The sequence below is a fragment of the Cololabis saira genome, chromosome 14, assembly GCF_033807715.1.
Source record: "Cololabis saira isolate AMF1-May2022 chromosome 14, fColSai1.1, whole genome shotgun sequence".
NCBI lineage: Eukaryota > Metazoa > Chordata > Actinopteri > Beloniformes > Belonidae > Cololabis > Cololabis saira.
The window spans coordinates 9,204,914-9,226,662 of record NC_084600.1 but is presented as its reverse complement, the minus strand read 5'-3'; the positions used below and the strand labels follow the sequence as shown (position 1 = coordinate 9,226,662).

The following is a 21,749-nucleotide window of genomic DNA, read 5'->3' as shown; positions in this document are numbered from 1 at the left end:
TAACCGTTAAGATCCCCAACCTGGGCTCAGTTTATCCAAATAACGCCTGTTAAGAAATTTGATCCGATGTTTTCGGGAAGAGAAGAGCTGCCGGCTCTGGAGCTGATTTATGGTTCCACGTTAAACACATTTTTATGCAGAAACTAACTGAAAATATTGATTTTATTCACTAAAAAATGAGAAATGTCCGCCATGTTTTTTTGTTTGATTCAGTCTGCAAATGATGACGTAAAGCATTCTGGGAAATTTTTCTAGCCTTCGGTCAGTGAGTCATTATCTGAAATCCCTTGCTGTGAAGGGCTAGATCCATACACACTAGCCCTCGTTATGTCCACTAGCCCTCGTTATGTCCACTAGCCCTACATGAAAAGAGGAATTGGGACACCACTACCCTCACTGGAAAGCGTAAAATTTAGTGGTAGGGCTGAAAAGTAGGACTAGGGGGGATTGGGACTGGGCCTTGCTCTCACTTTAGTGTCCATCTTCTTGAAAGTGGGGTCCTCCTCGTCCACCTCGAAGTAGATCTCCGTGGTGGTGATGGACAGAGTTCCCCGAGCCACCACCACCGGAGCCACCAGCTGGGCAGGCGTGCTCAGAACCACCGGCCCTGGGGACGAGAGGTCACAGCTCGCTGGTTACTGGCAGCTCGGATAGTTGTACACCACCCTCAACAACACCCACTTTGATTAAGACTTATATTCACTTGGATCTTGAACTTTGCCACCGCAGCGGTGAACAAAACATTCGGTGTAGAAGTCAGTGAGGAGCAATTAGTTTCATTAGGTTCAGCTTGGATGGGAATCAGTTTTTAGTGAATCAGGATTTGAATCTTTTGGCGCTTTTCCACCAGCACCTACTCAGCCCGACTCGACTCGCCTCGGGTTAGCACTTTTCCACCAGGGGTCTAACGTGCCGAGTAGATACTTTTTCTGTATCTATTCTGCCGAGGTTCTAACCTGCTGAGTCGGCTGTATCTGACATCATCACATTACAGGCCACCGATTGGTCGGGGGGTTGGAGTCAGACGTCTGAGTCAGGAGGAGGAAATCAGAGAAAGAGACTCTGACGGATTTTTGTTCATTTTATTCAACAAGCAACGGCAGGGCAAACGTTTGTTTCATGATCCAACTCTGAGGTGCAGATGTTCATAAACCTGGTGGCTGAGGAGAGAATTAAAAAAGGATCTAGACGGTGATAAGGAACGACCAGATCTACCAGGATCTCTGTCACTTCATAGCTGCTCACGGCTCCAGCTGACTTTTCAGCAGCGCAGAGACAAACAAACTAAAAAAAAGAAAGCATCGCCACTTGAAGCTTCTCTCACTCTCATTTTTTAACTTGATATCGAACACAAGCCACATATCTAGCAGCACATCTATCATCTCCTCCAGGTTCTACATCTTTAGTGTTGTTGTCTTCTTCGTTTAGATCACACAATCAAATACGTCACAGCAGCTTCACTCCAACCTCCTACTTCTCCTCCAGCTGAATTGTTATGGAAAAGAAACCAGGCTGGGTTGAGTTGAGTCGAGCCAAGATGAGATAAGTAGAGCCGAGTAGGTACTAGTGGAAAAGTGCCATTTGTCAGATAAATCAGCTGGACGATTAGTTGCTCTAAAAAGCATAAACAGAATAACTTTCAAATGTCCAACTTGCCTTTAGAGGTAAAAAGTCTGGGACGGAAACGTACTAGAAACAGAAGTCATGGACAGTTTAGCATTGAGCAGGATGAGGCTGCGGTGTCCGTGTGCCTGGATGTGTGTGCGTCCTACCAGCCAGGTTGTCTATCTCCTTCTCCTGCAGCAGGCTGACGGCGTCGTCGTCTCCCTCCAGCATCAGCTCCGCCTCCGGGTTCTGGGCCACCACCGAGTGGCTGCGGTAGCTCTTCTTGGACTTCTGCTCGTCCTCCTCGTCCTCCGGACCTGTGGAGCGCGTGTTTGCAGAGAGATGCTCGTGAGAGGGGGGCAGCTCGCAGGTCAACGTTCGGCCGGAGCTCACAACACTGACCGTAGTCGTCCAGAGCCTTGAGCGACACGTCGGCGTGCGTGGAGCCGAAGGCGTTCCGCACGAACCTCCGTCTCCTCCTCAGGTCGTCCTCCCAGTAGTCCAGGCGCCAGAAGTCATGCAGCTGGCTGAGGGGGGACAGAGTTGGAGCAGGCAGAGGTCAGGCAGAGAAAGTTACAGTTGAAGATTAGAGTATTAGGGCCAGGCAGGAGAAAAATAAAAATAATATTTTAGATTTTTTTTTCATTATGCACTTCAAGAAAAAAGTCGAAATGTCGAGAAAAAAGTCGAAATGTTGAGAAATAAGTTGAAATGTCGCGAATAATGTTAAAGTACAATTTCGAGAAAAAAGTCGAAATGTTGAGAAAAAAAGTCAAAATTTCGTGAATAAAGTTGAAATGTTGAGACAAAAGGCGAAATTTCGACTTTATTCACGAAATTTCGACTTTATTCTCGAAATTGTATTTCAACATTATTCTCAACATTTCAACTTTTTTCTCCCTCTCAAATATCTTTTCTCCTGCATGGCCCTAATACAGTACTGTACTCTTCCATAAGATATTTCATGTAAGTTTAAGTTTATATGCTTTTTTTTTCATTTTAAAAGGTCAAAGATCTTTTCAGCCAAGCCATTCTCTCAGTACGGCACGACATCCAGCTTTAACAGAAAATACAGTGTAACACTGCATTTTCCTTGAAATACTAAACCTGTATAAGAGTAAGCCCTAAATAGTAACTTTGCTATTTCCAGTATAATATAATCAGCCATTGGGAAATAGGAACAAAGGCTAAAGAAAAAAGATGTAAAAATGCAACTTTTCCTGCAGAGAACAACGTTACTTTTCTTTAATACCCCAAAGCTTCAGTTAGCGGTTGTGTTTCAGGTAGTGTTTTATTGAGGGCAACCTGCTCTCCCTTAACGTTTCCATCTCCTTTCTTCTCTCTATGGCTGAATCACCACCTCCTCCTCCTTTCAGATGCTCTCCTTCTCCATGTTCTCATCTCATTCTGTTTTCATTGTGCACTTCGAGAAAAAAGTCGAAATGTCGAGATTAATGTTGAAGTACAATTTCGAGAAAAAAGTCGAAATGTCGAGAAAAAAGACGAAATGTTGAGAAAAAAGACGAAAGACCTTTTTCTCGAAGTGCACAATAAAAAAAAATCTTCCTCTCTCTAATATTTTTTCTCCTGCATGGCCCTAATACTCTTCCGTACATGTGACATTTACCAACAACTTGTGCCAAAAAATAAAAAAATACTATGGTAATTACTGAGATGACAAATCTGGGACGTGGGGACCTTTTCCAAATTTAAGGTGCAGATAGAAACTTTAGATGAAGAAAATGTGAATACAAATTGAGCGATGACTCAAATTTTAATGTAGAAAACATGAACATCATAGCTTTAATTAATGCAAGGGCAGCTGCGACTGATTTGAACCAAAATCAAATGTTCTTACTTATCTGAAAAAAGTGTTTCTTAGAGGAAAATAGGCGTGAGCTGGTTCCTGTTCGGACAAAAACAGAGGCTTTTGTTGCGCAAGAAGACTAATGACACCCAACTCGTCAGTCTTCACTAAACGCTCACACTAAGGTTTCTCCTGACTGGCATGTTGAGGTATCCGGGACGGGTCAGCAGCGCGGCAGCGAGGACGCCGGCTTCAGGAGCCGCATGTCTCCCAGTTACATCACATCCTGAAAGTGGCTGCGAGCCCGGAGGCTGATGGGGATAACGAGCTATCAGAGACTTAATGAGTGTATGCAAGTCTGATAAATAAGGAGATCAGTCTCACGCAGCTGCCAGGGGGCTGCCATACTGAACTCTGTTCTGGGGCTCGTCGTGCTTAGTTAGATGAGTTTTGATTGTTTTACATGTCTTGACTTCTTCTTGGTTTTCTGAATAATAATAATAATAATAATAATAATAATAATAATAATAATAATAATAATAATAGTAATTAAAGCTGCAAGCAGCGATGAACGGGCCCTCGCACCCTTGTGCACGTTCAGGCTGCAGTGGAAGCTTGTATGACTTGATGTAGATTCTTCAGGCCTGGACATTTAGCGGATGACACCAGCCACGACTCTCTATATTCAAAAGTTATGGCAGAAAGTAGGAACTATCAGATATCGACCAATCAGAAGAAGGGGCGGGGCTAATTTGCACCAATTAAGGTGAAAGAGTCAAAACCGAGTCCGATGACACCACCCACAAGTCTTTATGTCAAACCATTCAAAAGTTATAGCAGAAAGTACGAACTATCAAATATGGACCAATCAGATGAAAGGGGGGGGTGCGCTTTTTGGTGTCTATCGTCGCCACGGTAACGCTTTTGACTGAAAAAAAGAAAATGCCTATCGTCGCAGGATCGAGACGCACATTTTGATGTATAACACACCTGGGTGCACGTTACGGTTCGGGCCGCATTCTTCTTCCGGCTCTCGACGAAGGCGGACGCTTTTTCTACTCTCTCCCTTATCTGCCTGCCCTGCTACTGCTTGCTGTCTCTTCTCTTCTTTTTCACTCCTCCGAAACTCTACAATCATGGAATTGATTAACTGGTCTCTCAGCAGAAATGACCAAATTTTTGCAACCAGAGGACAGGGGGTAAGGGAGCCCTCTTGCCCCGATGGGGCATTTTTTTCTGGATATACAATGGATTCCTACAAATACTGGAAGCCTTTGTGTCTCAAAATTCTGTCTGTCAAGGATGTTGAAGACGCCTTCATAATTGGAATTATGATAGCAGGATTTCTCCTGATCATCCTCCTGATCGGAGGGGGGGGGGGGTTCCTGGTGTATCGACAAACGCGTAAGACGTCGACAGCTGTTTTGGCTCTTTCAGAGCTGCCGGACGTGGCTGAAGGGTCAAGCAAGGCGACCAATGCTCAGACTCTAACGTTGGGGAAGCAGGGCCGTAAGCTGGATGCGATTCTCGAACAGAATCGCAGGCTAGCGGCGGTGTTCGAGCTCATTGGCAAGATTGATAACACCCTGGAGAAGTTGGAAGCTCAGCTTGGCGGGAAGTGATCACAAATTTGTCTGATTGGAGTCGCCATTGATGAACCAGAGACTTGAAAGCAGACGGAAAATTACTGGGTTGCCTGTTTTTCAATATAATTGTTGATTCTATAATCTGCCCTTGACAGAGCGGTCTCAGGCCAATTGCACCTGGTCACAATCTTCCTGGTGGAATGTAAACAAGATGACTCTACCCCCACTAATCCCTCCCCCTCTCCCACGAACACCTGCGGATTCCTGTCTCAGAACTGTACGAGCCGCCTGATAACATCAAGGACATTTGGCTGAGAGCAGCTCTGGGCGAAGGTTCACGGACTTATCGCGTCACAGACACTTACTGAAAAACACGAACACATCCCTCAACTTCAACGCCTTCCTTGGCTCCTCCCTCTTATCATTATCTGCAGGAATTTTACACATCGTCTCCCAAAGAATCCGACGGTAAAAATCTAACCTTTCTGTGCAAATTATGTCCACCTGAGAAACAAGTCAGAGGGTCTGCCTCGTCAACTTCACATTTGAAACATCATGTGGAGTTAAAGCATCCATCCAGTGTGAGAAAATATCTGCAAGTCCTTGATAATCAAACAAAGTCTTCAGGAAAGCCCAAGAAGATCCAACTAAAAGCCTCGTCTGGAAGCCGCTCACCTCTGGGACATGGTCCCCCATGCTCCGTGCTTATTGGTCAGGATGTTGAGGATCTTCTGTTTCAGCTGGTTGGCAGTCACATGATCTCTGTGCTTCGCCGCGCTGATGAGGTGGTCGCACATCTTCTCCTCCTCCCTCCGATCGGCGGCGTACTGGGCGCAGTTGGACTGAGGGAGGAATCAATACGACAGTCAAGCATTTATCACTTATGGGGAGTACATTTTGGGAGTCAATTCTGTTATTCATTCTCTCTTTTCCTGCTCTGCCCATCTGGTCTTCAGCAGGAGTTTCCCCCCTTATGATCCAGGTCCTGGTCCAGGTTTCTTCCTCCTAAAGGGGAGTTTTTCTTGCCACTGTTTGGCTTAAGGTTTTTCTCCCACTAGGGGAGTTTTTACCTGCCATTGTTTATGTAATAATTGCTCTGGGGTTTATTTTCTGGTCTCTGGAAAGATCCTAGAGACAACTTTACTTTACTTTTACTTTTTTTATTTGCACCATAAAAGAGAAAAACAAAAACAACAACTAACAGACAAAAGTAATATGTGCGGGAGAGGTTAAAAAACCCTGTACGGGCTTATAAAAAGCACCTCCCCAAGGAAATAAAAGAATTGACAAATAAATCAACAACAACAATAATACTGGTATTCACAAAATAACAAACAACATGAGCAGGAACGCAAAAAACTAAAACATGAGAGTATGTAGGGTAATAATCCACATCTAACATACTGTAAAATAAACGTTTAAGTAGGGCTGGGCGATTTTGGACAAAAATAAAAACCCGATTTTCGATTTCGATTTTTTTGGTAAAACTACAAAAGACAATGGAATAAATTGTTTCAAATATTTCATCTTTATTTTTAAAGAAAAATAGCAAACAAATTTCCCTATTGGGAATGAAGTGCAATTGAAAGATACTGTAAATCCTCCTTGAGTTTAGTAAAGTGACAACATTTACAATTTTCTTGACCAAACAAAGATGACTAGACGAGCTCTGTCTGTAATGCAGCCAGCTGCAGAAAAGGAAAAACGATTTTCCGATTTTCCTTTTTTTAACATCGTCTTGATTAATAAATCCGATTTAGATTTAAAATCGATTAATCACACAGCCCTACACTTAAGAGTCTTGATTTAACAGAATATATTTAAGTCTTAACTTAAATATTTTGATAGAAGAGGATGATTCAACAATGAACTGATAGGAATTCCAGATTAAGATCTTCTGTTGTAATAGACACTATATAAATAAAATTGAATTGAATTTACCCAGCATTCCATTGTAGTAGGCTTGTTTACCTCAAACTCGGCATGTTTGTGAACGTCCTCGGCCCTCTGGCGGTTCAGGATGAACTCGGCTTCGTTGGCCACACGCACAATGTGATCCTTCATGGCGTGGCACAGCAGTCTGGTGAGAGGGGGGAGTGTTGAGAGGTAAAAACACCCACAACTCTTGAAGGTGACGACCTCATTTACAGAAACATGCAGCCTTCCTTGAGATAGCAGGCACTAAGCTTATTTACACGGAGCACGCAGAGCCCCGTTTTTACGAAAGCCCTTTTTAACTGACATAAGTTTTGTACTAATACTCCAACGGGCAGAATTGCAGGCTCCAGGATTAGATGAGCGCATGTCGACTGTGAACTTAACTGCACTTTAATGATCTGGATTCCCGCTGAACATGCACGGCGCCGCGTTCTTATCCCGGCAAAGCTCTCATTAGGACTCTATCAGCGGTAATGTTTGAATCACAGAGACTCTTGTAAGGTGATAATAATTCAGTGTGATGGATTACCTCCCCTCGTTGATGAGCTCAATGAAGGCCAGTCCGGCATTCTTCTGGATGGAGTTCTGCCACTCCTGAGCGGTGGAGAGAAAATTAAGAGTGAAACTGTTGAACCAGCAGACAAGTGTTGCAACAAAATACATGTATGACGTTAGTGAACAGGAGAGTGTGTTTGCAGACAAATTAATAAAGTCTCCATCATTGTTATTTGTTCATGTCAACATTTCAATACTCGCTCCACTAATGTGTGAATAAGCGGCGTCTCGGCAGAGGGCCGACGTTGAACAAGAGACTGCAGCTCGCTGATTAGTTTAGCTGCCTTTAATTGTGCAAATAGACTCTCTTTGCACAATTAAAGGTTGCTGGAGTAATCTGTGAGCTGCAGCTTTGTAAGCCAGAACACAAATGTATTAAAAAGAAGAAAAGAAAAATATATGGGTAAAACACACTTTGAAAGTACGGTCGGCAGTCCAAAAGATAATTAGAGGATCAGTTGCCCTCACGAGGGCTATGCAGATTAATGGAAATCCAGATTTCCCCCTCAACAACAGATATCACGTTTAAGAGGTGAGCAGGCAGAAATCTGAGGGTTATTGACCAGTTGCTTTGTGACACTGGTGTTAGGGATGGGCTAAAAATGGACTAAAAAATTTATCACAATAATTTCTGGCATTTATCCCGATAATGATAAAAATGACGATAAAAAAAATACCAATTCAACACCACCTTTGTAACTATAAATCTATCACCACATTCAGTCTTTGGAGCCCCCAAAACACTGCTCTAAAAGATACTAAATGCTACTAAACGTCATCAATGGCAATTTATTGTTTCTTTCTTTCTTTCTTTCTGGCACATTTTTTTCTTTCTTTCTGGCTCATGTATCAATATAATCAAAAATGGTCCAACGAACATGGACCTTTACTTTATTCATTTAACTAAACATAAAATACCCAGTAAGAAGCAAGTTTCCCACATATACAGAAACCTGCTACTGGACACATCAGACAACACTTTTTATATTAAAAACAAATGGGAGCTGGAATTAAATATTATAATGGAGGATGGGGAGTGGGAAACAATGTGCATGGGATGTCATAAAGGAATCAATAGTAACATGTGGAAGGAGTTTGGAAGATGAAGACTAGGTTCTTCAAGACCCTCTGGTCTCTAAATGAGCAGGAAACCTAGCGGTTAATAAACTGCTGGAGACAATGTGGAGGGACTGGTGACCACTCACATATATTTTGGGATAATCAATGATATTGCCTTTTTGGAAGGTGTTAAAGAGTGAGATAGACAAAGTTATGGGAATTAATATACTATTCACTCCAAATCAGTTTCTTCACTGTACACAAGAGACTTACTGTCTTTAACGTCTTCATATATATTCTGTGATGTTGTCAAGGAATGTCTGTGTTTTTCTTTAATAAAAATAAAGTTAAAAAAAAAGAAGAAAAAAACTAACTAACTGGTAAATGCAGCTGACAAACATGCATGTGTGATTATAATTACAGGACTGTCTCAGAAAATTAGAATATTGTGATGAAGTTCTTTATTTTCTGTAATGCAATTAAAAAAACAAAAAAGTCATACATTCTGGATTCATTACAAATCAACTGAAATATTGCAAGCCTTTTATTATTTTAATATTGCTGATTATGGCTTACAGTTTAAGATTAAGATTCCCAGAATATTCTAATTTTTTGAGATAGGATATTTGAGTTTTCTTAAGCTGTAAGCCATGATCAGCAATATTAAAATAATAAAAGGCTTGCAATATTTCAGTTGATTTGTAATGAATCCAGAATGTATGACATTTTTGCATTACAGAAAATAAAGGACTTCATCACAATATTCTAATTTTCTGAGACAGTCCTGTACATTTACAGAAAGAATCTGCAGCCTCATCAGTAAAAACAGTGAACACTTGTACAAAACAGCTCCACATATGGATGGAAATCCATCCCATCTAAGCGTCACATGGGAGTGGAGACTTCCAGGCAGGATAAAAGTGTTGCTGAAAGCCTAAAACTATCAAAGATCCATTAGCTCCCCCGGCTCTCAGAGCCGCCTCCTGTTACACCCCCCACTATCCACAGGATCGATGTCTGGGCTCGGGTTCGCTCTCCGGGGCCTCTAATGGCAGACGGGGCCGGAGCCGGTGGTAACGCTATACACGCTGACGAGCACTTGCTCAGGGGAGGAGAGGAGAGGGGGAGACAAAGGGATGGGAGTGGGCGGGAGGGACCGGACGGAAGATGAAAGCAGTCGCTGGTGAAACGTTGAGTTGAAACTGGTCGTAGGAAGGAGGAAGAGGCTGAAGAAACACGCAGACACAGAAACAGAGCGGCTTCAAGAACATGAGCTGTGGTGAGTCTGAACCCAACAAAACAGGGACGAGATGGAAGACGGACGTCATGACTTGAGAGAAAACCACAGCGGCCGCCCACACCACCTGAGGAGAGCTGCAACGGTGAGTGTCCCGCTCTTCTGAGCAATATTCAGAGAGATGGAGATGAGAGCCAGACAACCTTGTACAGGACTGTCTCAGAAAATTAGAATATTGTGATAAAGTCCTTTATTTTCTGAAATGCAAAAATGTCATACATTCTGGATTCATTACAAATCAACTGAAATATTGCAAGCCTTTTATTATTTTAATATTTCTGATCATGACTTACAGCTTAAGAAAACTCAAATATCCTATCTCAAAAAATTAGAATATTCTGGGAATCTTAATCTTAAACTGTAAGCCAGAATCAGCAATATTAAAATAATAAAAGGCTTGCAATATTTCAGTTGATTTGTAATGAATCCAGAATGTATGACATTTTTGTTTTTTTAATTGCATTACAGAAAATAAAGAACTTTATCACAATATTTTAATTTTCTGAGACAGTCCTGTATGTTCATTAAAATGGGATGTTTTTGTGATTCATTTAGTTTTTAACGCGACTGCAAAGGCTCGTTTGTGGCCTGGACATTGGCGAGCGTGGACCGAGTGGAGACGATGCTTATATTCGGATATTATGTTACATCTGCAATGCGCTCATGACTTAGTCAGTTCCGGTAAACAGAGCCCATCGATATCTCCACAGCCTCCTGCATGTGTTTTCTAACTTTATTACTAACTTTTACATAACTTTGCCCCACATCGCCGACCTTAAAATCAGAATTAGAAAAATCCCAGATTAATCAAGTTTCAAGAATCCTAGGGAGAGACGTAGAAGAGACGGTCCACCAACCTGAGAACAGAGCAGCATCACCAGCTCCACCACCGACGTGCTGGACTTCATGCACACCAGACCTGCGGCACAGACACAACAGCACAGTCAGGACCCGCTCTGGGGCGTCTCCCCTCAACGCAGGGCAAAAATAATCATCAACCAGCTACCGAGGTGTCAGGGGACGGAAGGGTATCAGGGCCAGGCAGGAGAAAAAAATATTTAAGAGGGGAAGATTTTTTTTTATTGTGCACTTCGAGAAAAAAGTCGAAATGTTGAGATTAATGTTGAAATACAATTTCGAGAATAAAGTCGAAATGTCGAGAAAAAAGTCAAATTTCAAATGTCGAGAAAAAAGTCGAAATGTCGAGATCAATGTTGAAATACAATTTCGAGAATAAAGTCGAAATTCCGCCTTTTTTCTCAATATTTCAACTTTATTCACAAAATTTTGACTTTTTTCTTGACATTTCAGTTTTTTTCTCGAAATTGTACTTCAACATTATTCTTGACATTTTGACTTTTTTCTCGACTTTTTTCTCGAAGTGCATAATGAAAAAAAAATCTTCATCCTCTAAAATATTATTTTTATTTTTCTCCTGCATGGCTCTAATACTCTTCCGTAGTCAGGGGTTTCTGCTGCAATGTACAGAAATCATACTCCAGCTTATAAAAAGCATGCCACAGGAAAGACAACAAGAACACACAGTACAGGAAGGAGAGTGGAGGAGGAGGAGGAGGAGGAGGAGGAGGAAGCAGAAGAGGGGAGGAGGAGAGCAGAGGAGAGGGAGAGATCGACACTGAGACAGCGGATCACAACACCACGATGCCAGGAAGCAGGTGGGAACAGGACTGGAACACATTTAACATCGTCTAAAACACCAGTAATCCCACAGCTGATGATAATCTGGTCTGAATATATTCAGTCTGTCTGGCTGCTGTACAAAACGTTCAGGTCTCTGACTTCATACCTGCTTGACGAATGAGTGAAGCAGCCAGCTCAGAGACACTCACTCACTCATGCTTGCACACAGACACGGCAGTGAGAGACGGTGAGGGACAGTGAGCGACGGGACTCCACACAGAGACGCCATGTAGAGAGAAAGGAGCCGTGTACAGCACCTGTACCTTCTATGAGCAGTTCCTGCCCATGGCTACCCAGCAGCGTCCTGGACAGGAAGGGAGCGAAGTCCACGAAGATCTCCCTCAGCAGAGGGGCCACCTTCTCCAGCGCTCGCTCCAGCTTGGTGGTGATGCTGCGGGGCAAACGTGGAAGGAAAATGATGAACGGGAAAGGAGTTAGGAGTAAAAAAAAAAAAGAAAAAAAGAAAAAAAAACTTCAGAGGGTATTGAGTGGGTGAAAAAGACAATAAAAAGAACATGCATGAAAGAGGGATGAGTGGGTATGGAAGAAGGGGAGGAGCCTTGAGAAAGCAGGTGAAAGAAAGAGAAATAGGCGTGAAATGAGCACAGAACGGAAAAAAGATCAAACACTATGCAGTTTGGAAGGGTAGCATCATAAAGCTGGTTAGTACTGGCAAATAAAGCTAACTGTTAACTAATTAACTTAGTGGAATGGTGAAGCAAGAGTGCTGACACGTAACCCTGAATAAATATATATATATATATATATATATATATATATATATATATATATATATATATATATATATATATATATATATGCAATCTGTGTGTGTAAATTGCTCATTATAGGAGAATGAAAATACACACAGCTTCACACAAAACAGGCATAAATATTAATATTATATTTCTGGTCACAGATTACCTAGAACTTTAATATATCTGCATATTTATAACTCCATGTGCAGTTCTTTTTTTCACTAAGAGACTTTGGGTTAAGTCTTCTCTAAAACCATAAGCACATTTTTCATTTTTATATTAAAGACATGTTCTTTTGTGCATTTTAGTTTGTCTTGCCTTCATTAGTCTTGGATAGATGAATAAATTAATAAATTAATAAATAAATAAAGCTTCGATATTATAGTATATTGAGCGTGGCTGGGTCAAAGTCGCTACACAATCCGACAACGACGTGGTCATCTCTTTAAAACCACCCTCATGAGGCATAACCGCGCACAAAACAAATAAGATCATTTAAAAATGGTCCGAGAGAGCTGTTTGTGCAATTACTTTGTTTAAAAAGAAAAAAATTAACCGAAAAAAAAAGGACGAGTGAAAGATTGAGAAGTATCTGCCTGCTCTTATTGTGATACGACTCGTCTCCCACGTTTACGCTACTGATTTCAGAGTAATCTTTTGGTATTAAGTGTACGGATTAAAAACATTGTGTGAAAATAATAGTAATACTTGGAGTAGACACTAGCGCTTACTTTAACCCCCTGTAAGGACGAGAGCTGAGACCCTTCTGCTCATTTAGGAGTGAATAAAGAGTTTTTGTGCAGCACTTGCTCGCTCCTCCCACCTAAACTACATTCTGACTAAGACTGTCTGACTGTCACACCCTGGCTATATGTAAGATTTACATGTTCAAGTATTGAAAAGTACCTAACAACAATAATATATATACCGTATTTTCTGGACTATAAGCCGCATCCGCTCTATTTAAAAAAAGAAAAAAGATATCCAAGCCGCAGATATTTATGTTGTTAGATTAGATATTTACTACATGTACAGAAGGATTTTGAACTGTAAATGATGTACATGTTTGTACCTAAATAGATCCTTTCCTAACAGTGTCTTTTAACACGGCAGCAACTTTGCTGATTAAAACGGGACAGAACCAAGAGAAAATAACTGGTATTTATTTATCTATTTATCTGTTTGAAATCTGCTTCTACTTCTATCTGCTAAAGAACAAGTAGCGTATTCTTCTCTGCATTTATTTTGTCTTAGTTTTGATTCTAATTCCGGTTAGAGCGCCCCGAGCGGTGGAAGAAAAATCCACAGAATAGCTGCACCTTTGTATAAGCTGCATGGTTGAAAACCTATGAAAAAAGTAGCGGCTTATAGTCCAGAAAATACGGTATATAAATATATGGAAAATAACAATAAAACAGTTCTGACTTAGATCTGATCTGGACTTTGGGGTTAGTGTGAGAAGACAACCATGCAGGAAATGTCAGACTGAGCTGTGATCTGTAAATCTCCTGGCTAAAATGAAAGTAATCTTGCTGAAGCAAAGACGTCTACCCTTGACTGCATGGCGTACGTTGAGCGTTTAGTAGTGGCGAGACATAGCAGAGAGTGTGTGGTGGAGGTGGGGCAGAGGGAAGGGCATGGGGACAGGACAAGTATCTCCTTGCCTAAAACACTGTCCTGCATCTCGAGGGGCTGCCTGGAAGCCTGCCAGAGAGCTAAAAGACTTTAGCTCAGGGGGGGTCTGACCGCTGCGCAGGGCACACTGCCCCACCTCACAATAGGCACTGCAATACAAACCACACACACATATAGACACAAATGCGAACACAAGGACATGCACACTGATTAAGAAACACATGTGCATGTACACACCCAGCCGCTCCCGTGTGTCCGCACTTTTAACACAACAGATATCTGCTAGCAGTAACAGGAAAGTTATAACACAAATTGCTGCAAAATTCTACACTGCAAAAACTCAAAATCTTACCAGGAATATTTGTCTTATTTCTAGTTAAAATGTCTCATTTTTAGTCAAACAAATCTCATTACACTTAAAAAAACAGTCATTACCAGAAAAATAACTTGTTATTTGACAATTTTCACCTGTTTCAAGTACATTTTCACTTGAAATAAGTAGAAAAATCTGCCAGTGGAACAAGATTTATCTTCCCATTACAAGCAAAAAAATCTTGTTCCACTGGCAGATTTTTTCTACTTATTTTAAGTGAAAATCTACTTGAAACAGGTGAAAATTGTCAAGTTATTTTTCTGGTAATGACACTTGTTTTAAGTGTAATGAGATTTGTTTGACTAAAAATTAGACATTTTAACTAGAAATAAGACAAATATTCCTGGTAAGATTTTGAGTTTTTGCAGTGTGCTAGCAGTAACAGAAAAGTTATAACACAAATTGCTGCAAAATTCTAAGGAATGATTTCTGTTAAAAGTCTCGTGAGTAGAAGCTTCATACTGCCGGCCACCTTATACTCTCCTAGTGACTCCTAAACAGCGTGGAAAAACTAAAAGAAAACACAGATTAATGCTTATCACAATTTCATGTACACATTTGCTCAAAAACATGAATGCTACATTAGAGCTTGAAGTGAATTGATGAGTGCTGGTTCTAGCATACAGTTTAACTCTAGACATTTACACACAGTTGATATGTCAGTGATGGAGAGTAGCAGAGTCCTGACTGAGGGAGAGGTGTCAGTGGTCTGCGTGCATGACGGCATGTAGGGAACGAGAGGGTTATTAATGTTAGCTGAAAGACTCGTTGTATCAGGCAATGTTGGATTTTTGGGTAGCTAACGTTAAATGGTCAAATCATAAAGTTCAGTGTCCTCATCACTTTAATTTCTACAACAAATCCTGCCTTGAAGTAGAACCAAGCGTCAAGACTTTTGTAAGCCTTCAAGCTTTGCTTCGTGTATTTCCCCGGCGTAGAAATTAAATACATATGAATATCAGGAAACTGGATTCGTGGCCAAATATTAATGTCCATGGACCACTGGTTCTTGGTAACTGTACCAAATATTAATGTCCATGGACCACTGGTTCTTGGTAACTGTACCAAATATTAATGTCCATGGACCACTGGTTCTTGGTAACTGTACCAAATATTAATGTCCATGGACCACTGGTTCTTGGGGTAACTGTACGGGTCACTGTCAAGTCCAACTGTCTTTAGTTTAAGCCCATAATCGGCTGTTATCCCGTCTTCTCCACTAGTTGCAGCTGTTTTTGCCACTCAGTGCGAGTAAGGGGGCTGGTCCAGTGGGGAAGTGATGTCAATGCATACCCTCTATTTATCATGTCAGCATGAGAAGAGTTTGGTTTCTTTCCTTATAACCGCGTTGCGTCATTCTTCAGGCTGGTTGTACCCGTTTGTTTCTAACTGTGCCGATGAATCAAATGAGAGCTCTCAGATGAGTTTACGCTTGGATGTGTCTCCTGACAATGCCGGGCTAGTTTATAACAACAGATTCAGTTTGAAACCAGCAATTATGGACTTTCAGATTTCAAGCTGTGATCTGGCTGCAGACGGGGATCTAACTAAACGCTGACCCGTGTGTGCAGGAACTCATGAACGAAAACAGCTTTCTGTTGTTTTTAACTCTGTACAACCAAACTAAACTAAATGAGCATAACAGAACCTATTATGTAAGACTAGAAGCTAAGACCATAACCTCATTTGGAAAATGTAATTATGCTTTACCAGAGAAAAGTCAAGAGAATACATTTCCTATAATTATCAAGTTATCAATCAGTTATCAAATTATCGCAATTAGACTTTTGCTCTTCAAACAGACGTCTACGTATAATTTATCTTTTTTCCTTTTCAAATTAAATTGACCCCTTAATTGGATATTATTCAAAATGCACACACACTTCAGCGTTGGCTTCATTTGTGAAATCAGCAGATAATATTCCTCTCTTATCGACTGTCTATGGTCTATTAACTATGAACATTTATCACAACATAGTATTACTTGGTTTTAGTTTTTAATATATCCTAATATATCCTAAAAATTGGCATTTTTAAGTATTTTCTAACCAAACCCTCCGGAGCACGTGAGTTCCCCTGCCGTTCTCCCAGTAATGACTCTGCAGGATGAACTGTGCCAACTCTTTGGGAAGGACAAGGGACGGAAATGACATGGAAAAGACACAGCCACGCGGGAAATCGTACAAATCAACATGGAAACGCAACACAAGAGGAGGGAGGAAGAAAGAGTCGGAGGAAACTAAGTGAAGGACTGGACGATGGGGAGAAGACACACCTCATATTTTCCATGCTGTCTTCTGGCATGGGGGCCACCGTCTGCACCGCCGGCAGGTTCTTACTGGTCGCACCGTTAACAAACGATGAAGAGGAGGAGGAAGAGGAGGAGGCAGAGTCTGTTGCACCTGGTGAGGACAGAGACGCAGAAGTAGAAATAATGAAAACGTAACTGAAACAAGAGTCAGGCACGAGGACAATGAGCATGCTGGATGATACAACGGGAGACATATTAATACTGCTGATTAGATGGAAATAAATTCAGTTTGGACAGGATTCCATGAGACAAGCTGCTGTTTATCTTCTGGTAATGGATTGTGAAAATGGCTTTGCAATCAATATACAGAAACCTTTTCCAGGGGACAGACCCTTCCTTATCCATTATGTATATATAATACGGCACAATGTGTTTGACAGCCTGACAGAGCCTTGAATACAAATCCTTTCTGCTACAGTGAATCTGCTGAGCATGATGCTGCAGCCGTTCGTGTGTCAGCTTTGCATTTAAATCTCATTGCGTTATCTTAAATTTGTTTTCTCTCATTCCACTCTTTACCTCTTTTTTTCTGCAGGGAGTATTAATAATGAGATAATGTGACAAGTGCAGTGGCACCCACGATAAGAGGGTTTAATAACTTCACTTGCCTAAGATGTACATTTTCTGTGCTGCCGAAAATCTCCTTCATCTGTTTTTTAATGGAGTGGACGTGTTCCTTAAAGCAGTGGCTCCCAACCTTTGTTCCTTGGAGCTCCCCCTACACTGCAAAAACTCAAAATCTTACCGGAAATATTTGTCTTATTTCTAGTTAAAATGTCTCGTTTTTAGTCAAAAAATCTCATTATACTTAAAACAAGAGTCATTACCAGAAAAATAACTTGTTATTTGACAATTTTCACCTGTTTCAAGTAAATTTTCACTTGAAATAAGTAGAAAAATCTGCCAGTGGGACAAGATTTATCTTCTCATTACAAGTAAAAAAATCTTGTCCCACTGGCAGATTTTTTTTACTTATTTTAAGTGAAAATCTACTTGAAACAGGTGAAAATTGTTGTTTTTTCAAGTGATGAGTCTTGTTTAAGTGTAATGAGATTTTTTTTACTAAAAATGAGACATTTTAACTAGAAATAAGACTTCTTGTAAAGATTTTGAGTTTTTGCTGTGTATTTGTGCCTAAAACCAGCCAGCCCCCCCGACCCGTACGTACTAGCACCAAAAAAGTCAAGTGATTCATTACAAATCTTTAATTGAAAAAATGAACATTAATTATGTTTTTTGATACATTTCTCTTTGGTTTACCCTGTATACATATGACTTTGTTTTTCTCACCTTCATTTTGTGTCACCAATGTATAAAATACACACAAAAAATAATTGCAAGGGCATAAAAATATTTCTGAAAAATGTGTCTTTTAATATGAGAGCAAAAATTTTAAACATTTTCCAACCTGTCAGAGTAGTAGTATGATTAAAGATTGAATAGTGATTTCATGATATAAAGTAATAAGTAACTAAATCATTTCCTGTGTTTGTCACCAGTGTAGAAAGAACACAAAAAATTATCAACAGTCAACAATCATGTTGCATTTGGAGTTTGGGACTTTTCATAGTTTATTTATTTACTTTTATTTATTTAATTTTAGTTGATACATTTCTGGAAAAGAAAAAAGTCAAATCATACATGAGAGAAACTATTCAGTTTGTGGCTAAATATTTTTACTTGTATGAAACTGAAGATGCATAATGCAAACCTGACATTTACTTTTAGTTCAGTTTGTGGAAAATGGTTGGCCTGGCTTTCTCTTTAAAACTTAAACAGTTATAATGCATTACAAACTGTAACAATAGGTCAAACGCACAGCATTGTTTTGTATTTTGTGTCTTTCAAATAAAAGACCATTTTTTTCCAGTCACATGTTCCTCATTCAAGGTTGTTAAAAAAATACTGCTATAATATTGTATCGTTATCGTGACCTCAATATCGTGTATCGTACCGTATCGTCAGATTAGTGTATCGTTACACCCCTAGGAGACACTGCCTTACAGGGTCTGCTGGTTGTCTTTGTTTCTGTTGTTTTTCATGCATTTACCAGCCTGGTAGCGCTACCAGACGGAGCTTTGAGCAGGATACACGAGGGCACGGCCCTGCGTTTCCTCCCACCTGTGGTGTTGATCATGCTCTTGGGTGTTGCTGTTGCAGCAGCGAAGATGTTGGGTGTGCTGCCGGCGGTGGCCGCTCCGCCGGTGGGGGGCGTGCCCACGGTGTTGACTGACAGGCTCCCGGGTGGGGGCTTCTTCACTGGAACCATCACACTCCTGAAAAACATGAGGCGTGAAAGTGTGAGGTATGAGGTGAGCTGACTCAAGGCTGTGATGCTCCTCGCGTTTGCCGTCCCTGAAAAGTGCGGCGACACAAACCGGCAGCGTCAGGTACGCAGGCTCGTTTACTGTCCTGCCACAGCAACGTAGAGAACAGATGTGAGCTAAGTGTTTAACTCTTTGAAATCAATTAAATAACTACCATTTATCAAATCACAAAGTTATCTTTGCTCATTTTTACGGAAGAGTATTAGGGCCATGCATTTTTTTTATTGTGCACTTCGAGAAAAAAGTGGAAATGTCGAGATTAATGTTGAAATACAAAGTCGAAATTTCGTGAATAAAGTCGAAATTTCAAGAATAAAGTTGAAATACAATTTGGTGAATAAAGTGGAAATGTCTCCTCCATCTAATCCAGTTAGCAGAGCGACTGACAGCTCTGCAGCAGCAGCCGTAACTAACTAACTAACTTACATCCTTGGAGTGGAATGTTAAGGGGACGTTTCTGAAGTTATGCAACTGCATTAGTGGGATATGTGTTTTCAAATTAATATCCTTTTTTCTCAACATTTCGACTTTTTTCTCGAGGTGGATAATAAAAAAAAAATCTTCCTCCTCTAAAATATTTATTTTATTTTTCTCCTGCCTGGCCCTAATACTCTTCCATACATTTTAAAATGGTGAAAAGGATGGTATTTTAAGATTTTGGGATCTACTCTACATGCTGGTGCAGAAGCACGACAAGATATCATCAACTTTCATCGCCCATTTTTATCTATTTATGTGCAAAACAATAACATTCTAGTTATTTCTTAAATCTCTAAATTATTTTTTTGGAAAGAAAATCTTAGAATTAGTAAAATGGTAAAAATACAGACATTTGTTTAAAGACTGATTCACTTTGTTTGTATTTGTATGAAGTGATGGATAAGATGCTGGCGGCCTGTCTGGCATGAGGACAGGTCTCATACAGGATGTGGACATCTTGGAAATGGATGCGGAGCATCCGTCATCAGTTATGCACATCATCTTCAATCAATAACCTGACTCCCCGAGGGCGCGGCAGAGCGGCATCAAGGAGACTAAGTGATGCAGGAGAGTTTAGCTCATCGTTTGTTGGGAAGTCTGAGTGACCAAATTTAGAACAGAAAGCTTGATCTCTCAAAAAAATCATTTTCAAGCTGTATAGATTTGTTTTTCTCAAATATGTAGTGCATGTTAGATATAAGTCTTTATCTACCACCCTATGCTTTTATGGAAAATATTAGAATTTCTATGAAACAGAAAATATCATACGGACTGTGACTGACTTTTGGCTTTAACATTTTTTTTTTTTAAAGATAGAACATTTTGCTCAATATTTAATTGCGTGCGTCAGTATTCAATCAATGAGCTTTTCGCCCACAGACCTGAGTTATTTTTAAAACACCTTGTGATCAGTGTGTGGGCCTGTTTTCTGTTCCGGTGTAGGATAACAGCATGCGTGTATCAGTATTGGCTGCAGAGACTGACGTGATGCTGGACGTCCAGGCCGGGCTGCAACTTTACCTCAGCCTGTTTTCATGCACTTGCAGGTCAAACAGCAGCTGGAAGTGAGTGGGACCGACCTGTCGAAGGAGTGGAACTGCATGGGCAGCATGGGGTGCGTTTTCAGGGCGGGGTCCGGGTGATACGGCGTTGGTCCAAACTCCTGTCCTAATTCTGCGCCGTCGATGGGAGCCGCCACCAAACTCTTCAGGATCTCCTGCATTGGGAGGGAAGAGACACACCTGGTGACCCGGGTATCAAACTGCCCTGCATTCTGATCCCATCTCAGGTTTATATATTAATCAGGCTATTTTTATCATTGCCTTTGACAAATATTTGTTGTAAAACCATGAAACATTGCGCATATTTTAATCATGTACAGCATCACTGAAAGCAGCAGATGAACGACCTTATTTCTGATGAGTCATTCACTGCTGTCCAGCTAAAAATAGAGTTAGCCTGATCATCCTGTTGAAATTGTTTAAAAATACCTACATGGTAGGAATGGGCGATATTTTACCATTCACGATATACCGTCAAAAAAGGAAGGAAGGAAGGAAGGAAGGAAGGAAGGAAGGAAGGAAGGAAGGAAGGAAGGAAGGAAGGAAGGAAGGAAGGAAGGAAGGAAGGAAGGAAGGAAGGAAGGAAATGAGCCTGAAAGAAAGAAAGAAATGAGCCAGAAAAAAAGAAAGAAATGAGCCAGAAAGAAAGAAAGAAAGAAAGAAAGAAAGAAAGAAAGAAAGAAAGAAAGAAAGAAAGAAAGAAAGAAAGAAAGAAAGAAAGAAAGAAAGAAAGAAAGAAAGAAAGAAAGAAAGAAAGAAAGAAAGATAGAAAGATAGAAAGATAAATTCCCATTGATGAGGTTTTTGTGTAACAAACATGGAGGATCTGAGTCATTCCAGTTTTGCAGTACAGGTGGACTCATTTAATAGTTTTTTATCAATTCAATTTAATTGGTGTAGTTTAGTAGCATTTAGTATCTTTTAGAGCAGTGATTTGGCTCCAAAGACTGAATGTGATAGATTTATAGTTACAAAGGTGGAGTTGAATTGGTATTTTTTTTTGTCGTCATTTTTATCATTATCGGGATAAATGCCAGAAATGATCGTGATACATTTTTTAGTCCATACGCCCATCCCTACTACATGGTCAAGGAAAATGCTGTCATTCCCTGTCACAGTCGTCCACGTTCAGAATTTCTCCAACTATAAAAATGCACATTGAAGCTCACTGAAAGCAGATCTCAAGATACATATTGACTAGTATTTTAATAACATTTGGACATATCTAAGTAGCCTGAACTGCATGGGGATAGGAC

The 21,749-nt window shown here is 40.6% G+C and overlaps 1 protein-coding gene across 21 annotated transcripts in view; it reads right to left on the bottom strand.

Annotated features, from left to right (window-relative positions):
- The window catches only part of LOC133459551 (neurobeachin-like), a 174,410-nt gene that overhangs the window by 24,516 nt on the left and 128,145 nt on the right, over window positions 1-21,749 (bottom strand). For 6 of the 21 annotated variants that reach the window (XM_061739594.1, XM_061739597.1, XM_061739595.1 and 3 more), the window contains 12 exons: window positions 20,512-20,648; window positions 18,747-18,901; window positions 16,590-16,716; window positions 13,971-14,090; window positions 11,806-11,939; window positions 10,705-10,766; window positions 7,466-7,530; window positions 6,940-7,078; window positions 5,674-5,840; window positions 2,008-2,132; window positions 1,773-1,922; window positions 471-607 (listed from right to left, as the gene is read on the bottom strand). In XM_061739594.1, coding sequence (XP_061595578.1) covers window positions 471-607; window positions 1,773-1,922; window positions 2,008-2,132; window positions 5,674-5,840; window positions 6,940-7,078; window positions 7,466-7,530; window positions 10,705-10,766; window positions 11,806-11,939; window positions 13,971-14,090; window positions 16,590-16,716; window positions 18,747-18,901; window positions 20,512-20,648 — 1,518 coding nt within the window. The remainder of the gene's footprint in view (window positions 1-470; window positions 608-1,772; window positions 1,923-2,007; window positions 2,133-5,673; window positions 5,841-6,939; window positions 7,079-7,465; window positions 7,531-10,704; window positions 10,767-11,805; window positions 11,940-13,970; window positions 14,091-16,589; window positions 16,717-18,746; window positions 18,902-20,511; window positions 20,649-21,749) is intronic. The other 15 variants (XM_061739606.1, XM_061739608.1, XM_061739615.1 and 12 more) reach the window with 6 other exon arrangements.